This window comes from Oreochromis aureus, linkage group 22, assembly GCF_013358895.1.
Source record: "Oreochromis aureus strain Israel breed Guangdong linkage group 22, ZZ_aureus, whole genome shotgun sequence".
NCBI classification, from domain to species: Eukaryota; Metazoa; Chordata; class Actinopteri; order Cichliformes; family Cichlidae; genus Oreochromis; species Oreochromis aureus.
Genome location: NC_052962.1, coordinates 39,241,633 through 39,258,032, shown reverse-complemented (window position 1 = coordinate 39,258,032; position 16,400 = coordinate 39,241,633). Strand labels below are relative to the sequence as shown.

Below are 16,400 nucleotides of genomic sequence, written 5' to 3'. Positions count from 1 at the left end.
TGATTGTAAATATACATGATGTGGTTAAACAGTGTTGCTGTGTTTACGTCTGTGTGAGACGGTTTTTATTTTCTCGAGTTAAAGAGAATAAATGACAACATAAAAAACATCACCTCACTGGTTTCTGTTAAACACCACTTTCACCACATGATGGCAGCATTACGCTTCTCATCTGCTGCCCAACAGCTCAGTCAGAGGTCAAAGGTCATTGGCTCAATGCTCACATATATGTATAAAAAGGAAATGTACGAGCTGTGATAACTGTTTCTGATAGAATGAAGATCAGACTGATATATGAAATATTCCTTTATTGGGTGAGAAAATCAGACCATGTCATAACTGCTTTAAGTCATACAGAATAGATATCAGAGCCTTAAACAGGCTGACTTCTGCTAAATGGGTCAAACTGGGCAGAAAGTCTACAAACACATAACATCCTTATAGAATATGATGTAACACTATAGATCAACTTACCTCAGAATATATAAAGCATATAAACAATTACAGCAATATGATGCAACAAACACAGCAGTGCTACTAATCCAAAATACTCAAAGCTTCATAGAACTGAAACAAACATGTATTTTTAGCTCCATTCTGCTGCTGATACATACTTTAGGTTTCTGAATATTAAACTTGTTGCTGCCTTTCATAGTGTGTAACTTGAAGGCCCTGAGTACTTTCTCCCACACTGAAAACACTGGGATGATAACATTATTTGAACATTACCTAATAAGACTGATTCAGGACAGACAATTAGTTATGTTAAACTTTCCTAGCAGTCCTTCACAAACAGGGAACAGTCTGTCTATTCTCTCCATCTGTCAGCTGCTGCTGGCTCTTCCTCCTCCTCTTCCTCACACACTGCTGAGTTTGTCCTGGTGGATCATCAGGGGTGCAAAGCCTCACAGATGATGTGCAGCAGTGGGTCCCTCAGTCTGTCCTCACTCTGGACACTTGCAGTTGTCACACATGGAAATCAAATGTGTGATAAGCTGCAGGATTCAAACACAAGTGTAACTTATAAATACATGTTCATACTTTTATTCCACAATCAGAGAGAAAGAAACAGAGAGAGAGTGCAGGACAGACAGACAGGTGACAGTCTCAGGTGTACACACTGCTACAAAACTGCACAAGAGAAGGAGGATTTAGTGTTTGTGTTATTATGAGTGCTAAACATAATTTTTTCTGCAAAATTATCCACACCCACCGCCGCGCTATGAATTGTGGGATATGTTGGGCCATGAAGGATACACAGACACATCCTTAAAATTCAGGGAAATGAAGGACACATTTCGAGCAGCCTTTGAATTGGGACCGCCTTCATCTCGTTGCTGTGACGTAATCGCACTAAAAATGCGGCCTTTAAGGGTGCAGACCCTGAATTGGGACACAGCTACTGTGATGAATGCATTTATCCACTTGGAGCTCTTATGACAGCTTATCACAAGTGTCCTCCCCACAAACCACTACAGCAGCCAGCAGGACGAACAGCTGCTGATCTGCTTGTATCTGTCGCCTCTGTGCAGCAGACAGGCTCGGTGTGACGGCGGTCGGATCGGTTTTTACATTTATGCTTATTAAAAACGTTCAGACTTAAAAAAAATCTCAGATTTTAGTTAAGATGAGAAGCAGGAGCGTAACACAGAGCTCTGGGACCTGTGCACCAGCAGTCTCTGTGGCCCCCATCCTTTCCTAATCCATATCCATCACACATCCTTTGATTTGTTGCACTAAAACACAATCGTTCTGCAGCAGTCTGATGATCTTGCAGATAAACTGGATGATTTAGAGCTAACAAAGCTAAGTAAACACATCCATCACCACAGAAGTAACTGCCTATAATGTTTTTTTAAATCGAGGTATTTCGAAATGCTGCTTCATCTTCCTGAAACATGCCGACTTCCTCAACATGTCTCTCTTACCTCAGAGCACAGCGGTGAAGAAACACTGGTTGTTTCTGATACAGGGACAGAGAAGATGGCGGCGTTCATGCTCACAGATGGATTCTTCTTTGTTTACATGACGGAGCTTTAACCTGCACGTGTGGACGTCTCGCTGAGACGCTGATTTCTGGAAGTGTTTCTGAGCGCGTGCACAGAATCGTGTTTTTATTCAGCTGAAGATTGCAAACATCCACTTTCTCTGAATCATTTAATGACATTATGAACTGCAGATGAGACATTCAGTATTGTGATATTGTAAAAGAAATATGTGTTTATGAGCTTTACAAATCAATGCATTCTGTTTGTATTTACATGTGTAACAGTGTCCCAGCTGTTCCTGCAGTTATAACTCCAGAGCTGGAGCTACGACCGATCTGACATCATCATCACTTTCATGGCATCATATTTGATCAGCATCAGTGGATTTACAAGTGTAGCAACCGGACAATATGTTAGCATCAGCAGGAAAGAAAAACAGACTGGAAACCTTTAAGCATGTGAGTCAGTGAGTCTGTGCTCACTCTCATACTTCCTCAAAGCTTCTTCATGTAAACAGGAAACAAAGCAACATCACTGAGAGCAGCATCAGTACAGAACAACACTGTATCTACCAGGCACTGTTTCTCAGGTTGGTGGAAACCTGCAGTCAGCTGAGACTGAAGAAGAAGAAGGATGATGATGATGATGATGATGAACTGTTTCTCCCACTGAACATGTCATCTACCAGGGTTAGTACTGCACAGCAGTCTCAGTCTGTGTTCCTGTGTGTATTTATACTTTTTCCTTCATTTTGTTGCATTTTGTGGATTTTGTTACTTTGAATCTGAAACTTTGTTTTGCTTCAGTTTTGGATTAAATTTGGACTTTAATCAGCCAAATAAACAGCTCACCTGTTCTCTATTCTCACGTGGTTCTATCAGGCATCACGTGGACTTTCACTTGACCTGCGGTGGCTCTGAAGGCTGTACACTTTTGGGCCTTCTGTGCTGAGCTGCAGCTCTGTGAGTAAGACAGGCACGAACATCAGGCAGCGTTTAGTTTGCCACAGTTAATAAAAACCTGGTGCAGCCATCGTCTCTCAGGATCAGGAGTATTGGGCTGCTTCACTCACTCTGTGATTCGATGACATGAAGAGCTTCATTACCTCCAACTCCTCCTTCAGTGCAGAGAGAAGCATCTCTGAATGTTTTGATCCATGTTTTACACAGTTCATTCATATTTCTGTTTTTCTCAAACTATTGACAGCAGTGCAGTGAAAGCACGCAGTTTGTTCTGCATGTTGTATTCAGGAAAGATCACAGAGGGAGCAAAATAGCAACGAATACAACTCATAACACTTGAAATAACATCTGGCCTGATGGTGGCAGTAATGGAAACATGAGGATCACAGCATCATCATGATGGACCCACTGAGAGATGATCTAATATGAAACATCACATCTAATCTTCGACAGTTTAACAGTTTGTTTCTTTAAAGTGCAGCAGAAATAAATCTATAAGTGACAAAGTGACTTTTCCTTTAATCTGAGCTGTGAACGTGTTTGTGAAAAACAAAGTTCCTCTTGTTCCAGTGCTTTAATATTTGATCTCAATAACTTTACAAATATAAAAACTGAACTGCGTTCTGCATGGAGGAGTTTGTGGTTTGTGTTTCTTTGCTACTTCCTTGAAGCTTCTTCCTGTACAAAAGCAGGAAGGAGGCTGGCCAGAGTGACAGCAGTGTGTGGACAGGATGTCACTATAGTACTGCACACCTGTTAGAGTACAGTTTAAACTCCTGCTCAGCGTCTCAGTCCTCTCAAGATGTCCTCAGATATTTATGCCAAACCAGATCTATCAAAGAAGGTGAGATACAGCAGAAAGGAGGACGGAGCAGAGTGGGAGCAGAGGGAGGTGGATATCTACGAGAGTGCAGATGCTGGAGGGGGTAAGTGAACTGTAATAACATGTTACAGTTAAGTTTTAACAAACTGCCATCAAACATCAGTTTCTACATGTTCTGTATGAACTTTTTTTCCTGACTCACTGTTTCCTGTGACGTACGATTATTTCCTCTTACTGACTTTTAAACAGACGCTTTGCACAGAAAACATATTTGGACACTTTAAAAAGACCAAGGAGGGTTTTTTACTCCCTGACTTGTATATTTAAATTGTTCTATTTTTATTGTAAAAATAAACAGTGAATTGTGTATAACAGCCCAGATTCAAAGATATCCTGAAGTACTCGCTGCTTTACAAACGAGTGAGCAGAGCAGAGAGGAAGGCTGTGGGCGAACGTTTGGATGATGTTTCTAACCCAGTTACACAAATACCATCTATCTGGTCCTTTAAATGGAAGCTGCAATATCAGGAAATACATCAGTTCTAAAGCAGACGTGTCGAATTTTTACAATAAAAATGAGAGAAAAATACATTTAAAGACATGAGAACATTTCTGAATATGTGTCGTAGATAAAGACATCAGTCTCATGGTAGGTTAAAGACATATTTAACTAATATGATCTCATCCATAACCCCGTTCTGTCGCTGTAGTCACGTAAATCATTTGGACACTTGGGGGTTAAACACAATGCGGACGTCATATTTTGGTGTCTGATTCTTGTGGAGATGAACTCATGAAACCACAGGTCTATTAAAGACAGAGTGACAGGAAATAACAAACAGATCAGCTACTGCTAGGAAGGTTGGTGGTTCGATCCCTGGCTCCTCCAGTCTGCATGCCAAATATCATTGAGCGAGATACTAACCCCAAGTTACCCTCTGATGCGTTTGGATTGTGAATGTGTGTGAATGTGGTTTAGTTTGCACTTGTGTTTAGAACTGCTTGTATGAGTGGGTGTGAATAGGTGAATGAGGCATGTTGTATACAGCGCTTTGAGTACTGTAGGAGAGAGTAGAAAAGCGCTATATAAGAATCAGTCCATTTACCAAACCAACATCCACACTGCTTTCTAACAGGACCACAGACTCAGAGTCCTCCTTCAGTCCAGAAGGGCTCTTTCAGATGTGCTACACTGGCTCTAAGAGTGCTGTGCCTCCTGATGTTAGCTGGGATCATCATCCTGTCCATATGCTGTAAGATAAGATACAACCTCTGAACTTCTCCTGCAAATGAATGTATGACTGATACTGAATCCCAGCAGCCAACAAACATGCAGCTTCACAACCAGAACGTGTCCTTCTGCCACAGCAAATACAGGAAGTACCTGATCACATGGAAACACCTTTGATATGAGGAAGTGTTGAAGCCTCAGAGCAGCTTTGACTGAATGTAAAAAGACATATTTTCAGTGAGAACAGGCACATGTCACATGAGTCAGAATCTATTCTTTCACAGCATATAGAGAACATCTCTGACTACAGGTGTAAAAATGCTGTTTGATTCTTCACCTTCTTCCTCCACACTGAAGCACAATTATTTTGAATCTTGTCAGTGGTTTTTGTTCACAGTTGATACGTATTTAGCTCATCAGATTTCCTGTAGTTCTAACAGCTCCACCCACAGGACATGTTAAAGAACAACGGCTGCACAAGTTTCTGACTCTTATTGATATATTTGACAAAGCAGAGGAAGAAGATTATTTCTGTTCAATGTTTCACTCATTTTATTTTATTTTGGTTTCACTGAAATATTTCAGATGCTTTGAACAAGAGTGAAAACAACAAACTTAAAATCAAACACGAAGAAGTTCAGACTAAATACAACAAACTGAACCACGTTTACAACGACACCAAAAAGAATCACACTGAGCTCCAGGATGAACTTCAAGGTAAGCAGGTAAACACCAAGTTCTTATATCACAGATATATTTGTAGAACATTTTAACTTAATTTTAATCTGTTTTTCTCCAAAGACACAAAAACCAGCCTGACTCAGTTACAGAGCAGTTATGATAAACTGAGTAAAAACCACAGTCAGCTACAGGAAGAAGTGAAGAAGCTGAAGGAGAAGATAGAAGGTAATAAAGTTTGAATAACTAATAGAAAACATCAGTGTTACACAGTGATAACCTGATTGTGTCTTTATTTTGAATCCTAAATGTTTGATGCTGTGTAACAGTTTTTCTGTATAAATGTAAGTTTCAGTTAATTATGAATAAGAGAAAACCTGAGTTTAAATGAAGGATTTACAGGAAAATGACAGGAACCAAAGATTTTTGACTACAGACTGAAATCAGAGATCTTATTAATGTGATACAACATGACACAAAGTCTGTCTTTAAAACATGTGTTTGACTTTAAGAGAAGTGTCCTGATCGATGGACGAGATTTGGAAGCAGCTGTTACTTTAAATCCACTGAGAGTAAAACTTGGTCTGACAGCAGGAGAGACTGTCAGGATAAAGGAGCTGATCTGGTGATCATAAACAGCAAAGAGGAACAGGTGGGTGTGTTTGTTCATGTCTGTGTGATCTTTGATGGAACTGACAGTGAGTTACAAAGTTCTTCATACGTTGAATAAAGCCACACATTGATGATAAGTATACATGTGCAAACATACAGACACATAAACAAAGCAGCAGACATTCATTCCATCAGAAACACAATAGTTAGAAACTCTGGAGGAAAATAAAGGAAAAGAAAGCTAACCTGTAAAATGAGTTTCAGCCGTTAACAGTCAGCTGGGCTGATAGTCTGAGGAAGGCTGTTCCACAGTTTGGCTGCAACAAGCTCAAAAGCACGATGGCCTCTGGTTTAAAATCAGAGCGAGGGACAGTTGGGAGACGCTGATTAGATGATCAGAGAGGCCGGCTGCAGTGAGAAGGTCCAAGAAGCTCTGCTATATAAGCAGGGGCCTGTTCATGCACAGCTTTATATGTTAATAACAGGATTTAAAGAGGATTCTGAATTTGACTGTCAGCCAGTGAAGAGAAGCAAGAATAGGTGAGATATGAGACTGCAGGCCAGGGTTTGTTTGCAGCCTTGCTGCTGAGTTCTGCACTAACTGCAGACCAACTATGGAGGACTGAGAAATGCAGGTGAAAAGTGAATTCCAATAATCAGGCAGGAGAAAATGAAAGTATGAACTCAGAGTTCCAGATGATTGAATCACAGTAAAGATTTGATTTTTGCAATATTTCTGAGGTAAAGGAAACAAGACTGGGTGACCTTTGACATGTGAGGCTCAAATTCAGCTGCTGGTTCAAAATGATCCCAAAGTCTTTAACAGGTGATTTGATGTTACTGGTGAGGGGGACGATGTACTGACTGACCTCCTCAGAGAAACTGAGCCAAACAGCAGAACTTCAGTTTGAGATGAAGGAAGTTTAAATCCATGAAATGATGACAGAGAAGCATTCACTGAGGCCAGAGAGGCTCGACAGAAAAGTATTAGTGTGGGTGTCATCTGCATAGCAGTGCTAGGAGATCCCATTAAAACCATTAAGCAGATGTCACTGGGGCAGCATTTATAAAGAGAACAGAATTGGTCCAAGGATTGAGGCATGTGGGACTCAGATGAGGACACACATTGTTTAATATGAACTGTGACGCATCTGTTTGATAATATGAAGAAAACCATGTGAGAGCAGCACCAGTGATGCCAGTTTGTAGTGTGTTAATAAGAGGAGCACCATCAACAGCATGAAGGCTGCAGAGAAGTCAAGCAGGACTCAGATGGAGTGTTCATCTTTATCCCAGCAGAAGAATCTGGTTAGTAATGTTCATGAAAGCTGTTTCAGTGCTGTGGTTTGTCTGTAAGCAGGTTGGAACTGATCAAAGATCTGAAGGAGCTGACGAGCAACTGGATTTAAAACAGTGGGATGTAAGGAGGGTTGATTCCACTCAGAAAGACTCTGGCTGTTTGAAAGTCAGCTGAAATGAAAGGGACGGATTTCTAATAGAGAGAAGTCAGGGGGAGATGGCAGCAGGAAGGAGTTTGAACTCCAACAACAGAACTGGATGAGAGACTCGGGGCGGTTGAAGAGGTACAGACTTGAACTCTGACCTGATACTGTTGATGTTGCCAGTGAAGAAATCTAAAAATGTCCACAGTCATTAGAAGACATGGGAGTGACAGCAGTTTGTCTCTGGGAAGACAACACTGACTGTAAGACTGTCAAAGATGATACATCTGTGATTGGATAGTAGGTCAGACATGTGGAAGCTCAGCGTTATGTGTGGGGCCGCTAACATGATGCACTCAATGAAATGATGCTGCAGTGCTCATCAGTTGTGTGGCAGTGTTGTTAGAGGGATCATCAATAAGTAAATTAGAGTCATCGACTAAAATGACTTTATCAATATGAACAAGAACAGATGAGAGAAGATTAGAGAATTCATTCAGGAAATGATTGCAGGATTTGGGAGGTGGATAGATTACAATACAGCAAACTGGATGTTCACATTGAATTATGGAGGAGAGAAATTCAAAGGAGCTAAAGAACCAGGATTAAACTGGAACCAGTTAAGATAATCCTTAGAAACCAAGTCAACACAAAACATTGAAATAACAGAAATGTTATAAAATGAGAGTAATCCTCATAATCCAGATTATTTTTCTGATTCAATCCAACTGAATCAAATGATTTGTTAACACTGATTCCACTGCAACACTGACTGAGCTACAGGAGGAGCTGATATTCATTGATTCTTTGGCTCTTTCTGATTTCTGCACAATGGAAGAAAAGTTTCATCACAGTTATTCTTCCTTCAGACAGATTCACAAGATGATGTTACGACAACAGAAGTGCTGAATTATGACTGGAGACAATATTTGTGTCTCTTCTGAAACAGGAATTTGTCAATGAATTCGGAGGATTCTTCTGGATTGGTCTGAGAGCCAAACAGACATCAGGAGGATATGAATGGGAATGGGTGGACGGATCAGCGCTGACAGAAACGTGAGACATTAGTTTGTTTCTATTCCAGAGTTATTATTTCGAAGTGAAACGTTGATGTTTTGGAAGATAGATCAGCAATACATGAGCTGAGCTATTTTCCAACAGCCCCACAAACTGAATGTAAAGAAAAGCAGAAATCCTTCTTTGAATGAACAGCTGTGCTTGAACTCTCTTCATCTGCAGTCTGTGATGACGTTCAGTTACAACAAGTCAGTTTGAAGAAATCAGGATTGAAAAATGTTCAAAGCAGCGACCGACACATTTCACTGTGTTCAATTTGTCTTCATGTTTTTTGTGCTGTAATGTTTCTTTTCTCACAGAAGAAAAACTGTTTCAGAGAATTCCTGTCTCTTCTTCTTTGGTGTTTGTAAAACTTCAGAACATATGAAGGAAGAAGCTTCAGTAAATATGACCTGATAGACACACATTTCAAAGTGATGTCTGTAAACAGCTGACAAAACCGTTTCAAACAGCAGAAAGTCAGCTCTGACTTCTTTTATTCTCCATTTTACAGCAGGAAGATTTCATATTCATCAAAGCTTGAAAGCTGTTTTAGTGTGCATGATGATTCTCAGAGAAAAGTCTAAAGGAGGGAAAGTGGGCGAGAAACCTGGGAAAGAAACACAGCAAATATTGGAAATATTCCAAAAGAGACTCATATTTATATGAATGTGACAATAGTTATGAGTTTAGTCCAGTTTCATATCAGATTTGATCTCTCTGACAGGTTCTGGGGAACAGGATATGGGAATCCCAGTTATGGTTACTATGGAGTCTGCTGTGATGACTATGGGAGATGGAGACAGTCACTTCAATACAATAATCATAAGTATGTGTACGGGACCTTCATCTGTGAGAAATGAGTTTGGTGCTTGGATGTAAATGTTTGAATAATCCAACCAAAGACACCTCACTATGAAATGTCCTGCATGAGCCTCAGACTCAGCTCACAGTTGTTACTTGTTCCTTCTGCATCATATATTGATTACATATATTGTCCCTCTGTGCTCTGTGCTGTACAGTAAGGTTGGAAGTCATCCACACCAAAACTTGAAGTACTTCATTACTCTGTAGTTCCAGCAAATTGTTCTAATAAAAGTCAAAGTGCAGCTTGTCTTTACTTTGGTTTACTTGCACTGTTCCAAAAAATAGTAATGTCAAAGTATCTTACTGTATATTTTACAGTTTTGGACTGTTTTTCTAGAATATCATTAAATTTACATAAGTAGACTGTGATTTTACATGTCAAAGGTAAAATAACATAACATCACTGTAAATATAGTAAAACACAATGTACTTGTTTTGTAAATATATTGTCTTGTACATATGCATATTTAGATTGTAAAAATACATTCAGAAATGTATCATAATTTCACAAATATTTGTCTGTTATTTGAGAGAATGATCTGTTAAATTCAAATGTAATACTATGGAAAAATATATAAAATGATCGAAAATTAATGAGAATAATCAATAATTAAAGGAGTATTAGAATTATAATTTTGCTGAAAATTTCATGTCATCTAGGTCTGATTCAATAATTCAGAGGTAACAAGTGAAAATATAATTAATAGGAATAAAAACTAAAAAAAACATATAAAACATTGCACGGCCACGCTGTGCTAATTATATATTTTAAAAAGTAAATGTAGAGGTAGGAATTGCAATTAATATAAATCTCAAAGTATTCACAACATTCCTGAACAGAAATAGGCCTCTGCACCTGGGGTGAGGGTGTGGCCATGAAAACAATGTGACATGCCATTGGATGTTGGGACACATAATAACATGACGCTAAGCATCGGCCAATGAATGTGAACTAACAACCAGAAGGTCGCGGGTATGGCTGCACTGTAGGAAAAAATCCTAATATAAAAGTATTCTACTGTGCATTTTACAGTTTTGTTCTGTTCTTCTAGAATATCATTAAAGTTACATAAATAGACTGACTTCACATTTCAAATGTCAATTAACATTAAATCACTGTAATGTAATAAAACATAATTTTCATGTTTATTAAATGTATCTGTCTGTACATATGCATATTTAGATTGTTAAAATACATTCACAAATGTATCATGATTTCACAAATATCTGTCCGTTATTTGAAAGATTGAACTGTTGAATTCAAATGTAATGCTATGGAAAAGTATATAACATGATTCCAATAAGCTTGTGTTACATCACATAAGTATTATTACCATTGCTATCTAGGGCGATCGTGGCTCAAGAGTTGGCAGTTCGCCTTGTGATCAGAAGGTTGGCGGTTTGAGCCCCGACTCGGACACTCTCGGTCGTTGTGTCCTTGGTCAAGACACTTCACCTACTGGTGATGGCCAGAGGGGCCGATGGTGCGATATGGCAGCCTCTCCTCTGTCAGTCTGTCCCAGAGCATGCAATCCATTATTATTTAAACTAACTGTATATTTCTGTACATTTACGTATTATGATTCATATTGCCACATTCATTGACCTTGTTTATCGGTAATTTCATTGTTTGATCACGTTAAAATGTTCCTAATTTAATGTCTAAAAGCACTTGGAAAAGGCAGAATCCCATGTAACATTAGCGCAACAAACTCTATTTTCATTACTGAAAATAACTGTATTTTTATGAGAAAGTTATTTTCTGTTATTTTACGGTCGTATTTTGGCGCCCCAGCTGCAGGAATATTACCGTTTTTTTAAGATGTTTTTTTTAACAGTGTGGTTTCTTCATCAGTCTGTTGGTCCTAAAACTTCAGTAAATGTCTTCTTGAGTTTCTCTCAAACAGCTGAAAGTAGCTGCTTCTTACCAAGAGACTGAAACCAGCACAAATTCAGTTTGTCAAACTTACAACGTGTGAATAAGTGAAGATGAATCCGTTTAAAACAACTTTCCTTCTTCTTCTTCACTTACATCCAAACACAACTTTACCTTCCTGCTTAGTTTGCAGCGAGCTGCCTGCACAGCGTTAACACACTGAAGGTCAAAGTTCATGTCAGCATGACAGAAAGAAAAAGTGCAGAAACAACAACCCTCACAGTGGACACGGTTACAGTCTGATGACTCTGAACATGACTCGGGTCTTTTTGTAATGTGGGCCTTAGTCGTCTTTCATGAATCAGACAGTTTCAGAGCCAGTTTCCATGTGACACACTTCCTGCTTTGGACCCTTTACCTGCAGCCTGTATGTGTCCACATGTGATTGGTACAAAGCTGACCTTTAACTAATGACCACAGACCCTGGTTGTGTTTCAGTTCAGATGATTTTCAGCATTTCATTGAATTCTAACTGCATCAAAGACATTTCAGCGTTTCAATTCATCAAACTGACTTCAGATCTTGTTGCATGCTGTTAGTTTCTCTGCTGGTAAACTCGAAATAACTGAAGAGTTCACACTGACGCCATATTTCCTGCATCAGAAACATTCCTCTTTGCTCATTACTAACAATAGATATTGTGTGATGACAGCAGCTTCTGAGAAAGCTGTTTTTATGTTGCTGCTGCTGAGTTAAAGCTCAGTGTCTGTGCTTTATGACAAACATTTCAAATACACCACATTTGTGGCTTTGCTTGTATTGCTGTACAAGTATCTATGTATTAATGCATGTAATGGAAAAGTTTTCCAAATTAAATGTAGAAAAGTATTTAAGCTGTCTGTGTTTGTGCTTTATTCTGCTGTTTCTGACTCATTCACATTTGTAATTAATCACAACTGCATCAATGAAATCTCAGTAATTAAACTGATGAATCTGAACTTCAGGTCTTGTTGAATTCTGTTTGTTTGTCTGTTTCCAACTGGAGACGGTGACAGTGACAGAGCGAACCTCTGCAGCACCGTGACGCCCCGTTAGCTTCTCTGCAGGTCAAAATAAAAACTCCTCAGCAGTTCACACTGACGTCATATTTCCTGTGTCACAAACTCTTCTTCTCTCTTCTCATTCTGTGGACTTACAACATGTAGAAACTGATGAAAGCAGCATCTAACAAAGGCATTTATGTGCATGTTGCTGCTGCTGAGTTCAGCCTCAGTGTCTCTGAGATATTCAGACAGGAAATGTTCAGAATGTTCTGGAGGTGTTTTAATGACTTTTTGAAGTCTTTGTTGTGTTTGTGGTTTGTTCTGCTGTTTCTGACTCGTTCACATTTGTCATCAATTAAAACTGCATCAGTGAAAGTTTTGCATTTGAAGTGAACTGAACTTCAGATCTTGTTGGATGCTGTTAGTGCTCATAAATAACTCAGCGTTTCACACATCATGACGTGACAGGAAAACTCTGGCTCTCTTCTGGTTTGACTTCCTGGATATTTCCAGTTCAAAGCTGCCTGACTCAAAGAAACAGGCAGACAGTGACGGACGGTCAAATATCTTCTTAGCTTAAGATGTCGACACAAACTCAAGGTGTCCATGACTCCAGGGTGAAATACAGCAGAGGGACCCATGAGGATGGAAGAGGAAGAGAGCAAATCGAGGTGGAGATGTTAGACGATGGAGAGCAGAACCCTGCTGGTGGATTACAAGAAGCTGGTAAGTAGGAAAGAAATAAAAATACAAACTACAGATAATAAAAGGGAGGAAGAAGAAGGAGCTCCAGAGTCCCTCATTAGTGCTCCATGAATGGACTCTTTGTGTATTTTCTCTGTAGATGAACACACCCAGAGAAAGCTTCCAGCTGTGGACAGCAGCTGTTTCAGAGCGTTTGAAGTGACCCTGGGAGTGCTGTACCTGCTGACTCTGGCTGGAATCTCAACACGCTGTGAGCAACTTTATTTTATCATGTTAGATTTGTGATTTTTAACATTTCAAGTGAAATTATTTGATGTTGTTGACCTGATTCGGTTTACTTCCTGTTCTATCTTCATGTTACAGTTAGAAACAGTCACTCTGCAGAGTTTTCTTATAAATGTTACACTACTGCTGAAATATGTTCACTACCTACAGGCTGGTTAGAAATGTGCTGGGGCCCAGCTAACTGATGACATCTACACTAAAGTAAATTAACTAAAGACAAGATAAACCTTTAACGTTAGTGGCTAATCACCAGCAGCTAAAGCTGAGGACACACTGGAAAGGATTCACTCGTCACGTAGCACTTTGAAGATCACAGCTGGCTCCAGTTTTATGTAACCTAATGTACCCCCGCACCTGTATGTATGGATGGAGTAGAGCCGTGGATACCTGGCTTGTATGGTCTTACGTTGTTAACGTCAAATAAAGGTCTGTTGTTCGATTTAACTGACTAGCCTTGAGTTATCCGGCTAACCTTCACACCACATGCCTGCTGGACCTTATAGCCGCTCCTTCCTTGCCAGACTGCTGTTAGTCCATGTTCATGTGTGGGACCGGTCACACATTGCACCAGATTAAAAGAATCAATAAGGTTTAAAAAGCCCTTTGCCATTGGCATATCAGGACAGCACACATGAATATTAAAATCCCCAACAATAAGAACACAATCTTATTTTGGCATGTATTCAGCCAAGAAGTCAACAAACTCATTCACAAAGTCCTTCTTGTATTTTGGAGGCTGACAAACCTATTCCTATATCTATCCCTCCTGCTCAACATAAGCAGGGAATTAAAATAGCAGCAATCGTCAGGTAGAAGTTCAGAGAAGATGCTGTACTCACCGGTGCTCAGCCACTTATCACACACACACAGAGAATCCAGTCCTTGGGATGTATGGCTAACGACGGAGCCGCGTCATTAGCCGTACTAGAAGCCTGACACAGAGGCTGCAGGTTCCGCAGATTCACCCCACGGCAGCGGGGATGAGGCGAGCAGGGTTTTCAGGGCTGGAACATCCCATCCAGGCCGATGACAGGTACCAGCCAGATACCGACGGGTTCCAGTGAACACTGAGAGATAGAGAAGCGAGGGACCGCTCTGTGTTCTTTGGATAAGGGCGTAAAAGAGCATTTTAAAGAAACTTTCAGCTTCACCGGGGGGCCACTCCGGCACCCCCGGAAACAGCACTTGTGCCGGTGAGGTGGAGCTGGGACACGGCTCAGGTGAGCTGGGATCTCCGATAGTAGCAGGGACAAAGTTTTATCTCCAGCTTGGTTCAACTTTGCCCGATCTTTGGCAGAAAGACAGAAATTCAGTAGAATTTGGCGATCTTACACCAAGAGAGAGTTGACATTTATCACAACAGTCAATAAAATCAGCACAAACAAACACACCACTGTCAGTGACAGACAGCAAGCCACACACACCGGCGCCATTTTGAATCAAGTCTTGACTGGGTCAAAGGTCGCTCTCAGGAGCTCAGTCGATGTCACTTGTTGAACAAGTCAAGTCGTGAAATGTTCTTGTTACTGTATTTTGCACATTTAGTTGTTAGTGGTATAAAAACAAAGTGGAAGTGACTGGGACCCACAGCTGGGTCACTAGATGCTGAGTCACATCGTGCACAGAGTCAATCACTACAGACCTTCAGATTTGAGGCCTTCAGATTAGTTTAAGAACAGAGAGAGCTTCATGGCATGGTTTTCCTTGGCTGAGCAGCTGCATCCAAACTTTACTAAGCATAAAGCAACACGTCTGGTGCAGTGGTATAAAACAAGCTGGACTCGAGAGCAGAGGAGAAATCATGAATTATGCTTCACCATCTGGCAATCTCATAGACGACTCTGGTTACCAGGGGAAGGGTTCTTTAAGAAGTTCATGAAGTCATTACTAGTTAACGTTAAAGGGATTGTTGGCTCAGTAGAGCTCTGACTGTTTGTCAGCCTGGCTACAGTGCTGAAGAGAAACCTGGGGTTGTTCTTATTTTCTTCAATCAGTGACGAATAGTAAGATGTTCTGGCTTTGCGGAGGGCTTTCTTATAAAGTAGCAAACTATTTCTCCAGGCTAAATGATGATCCTCTAAATTTGTGACACGCCATTTCCTCTCCAGCTTACGAGTTATCTGCTTTAGGCTACGTGTTTGAGAATTATACCACGGAGTCAGGGACTTTGGATTTGAGGCCTTAGTTTTCACAGGAGCTACAGTATCCAGAGTCGTACGTAGTGAGGAGGTAAAATTATTAACAAGATGATCGACCTCTGTTGGAGTAGTGTTCAGATAGCTGCTCTGCTCTATGTTGGTACAGGGCATTGAAGATGATAACAGTGGGTGGATTATATTCTTAAACTTAGTTACAGCACTTTCAGAAAGACATCTACTGTGATAAAGTCTACTCTCCACTGCTGTGTAATCAATTATTGTAAATGTAAATGTTATCAGGAAATGATCAGACAGCAGAGGGTTTTCAGGAAACACTGTTAAATGTTCAGTTTCTATGTGTAACCCAGGTCATTGTTTGAGTATGGGGATTTCTGATTATTTGGTAGTCACTGAACGCACCACTGTGCCGTGCGTGTAGCCACTCCCTAGTCCAGCTACAGAGTTTTTTCCTCCGTTCGTCCGATGAGGCGCATGCTGCTCTCGTGCCCTCTGCGAGCTGGAAATTCGGGTACAGTAGACATTTGAGTTGTTGTAAATAGTTTTAAAAACCTTTATATGTGAAGCTAATGTTTTAATATGTTGTTTGAAAAAGAGTCTTGTAGCGGTACGAGCGTGAAGCTGAGCTGAATTCGACAGCCATCCGCCATTACATGAACCCCTCTGGTGAGTTAGC

At 40.3% G+C, this 16,400-nt stretch overlaps 1 protein-coding gene across 2 annotated transcripts; it reads left to right on the top strand.

Annotated features, from left to right (window-relative positions):
• The first annotated feature begins 2,407 nt into the window (after positions 1–2,407).
• On the top strand, positions 2,408–10,037 carry LOC120435643 (C-type lectin domain family 12 member B-like). 2 transcript variants are annotated; one of them, XM_039605419.1, is made up of 8 exons: positions 2,408–2,677; positions 2,870–3,876; positions 4,910–5,026; positions 5,590–5,721; positions 5,806–5,910; positions 6,195–6,334; positions 8,686–8,792; positions 9,520–10,037. In XM_039605419.1, the coding sequence occupies exons 2-8, from the start codon at positions 3,753–3,755 to the stop codon at positions 9,653–9,655; spliced, it is 861 nt and encodes a 286-aa protein (XP_039461353.1). In that variant the 5' UTR covers positions 2,408–2,677; positions 2,870–3,752; the 3' UTR covers positions 9,656–10,037. The 2 variants fall into 2 exon arrangements, with proteins under 2 accessions (XP_039461353.1, XP_039461352.1); XM_039605418.1 differs by having other exon boundaries at positions 2,408–3,876.
• The last annotated feature ends 6,363 nt before the right edge of the window (positions 10,038–16,400 follow it).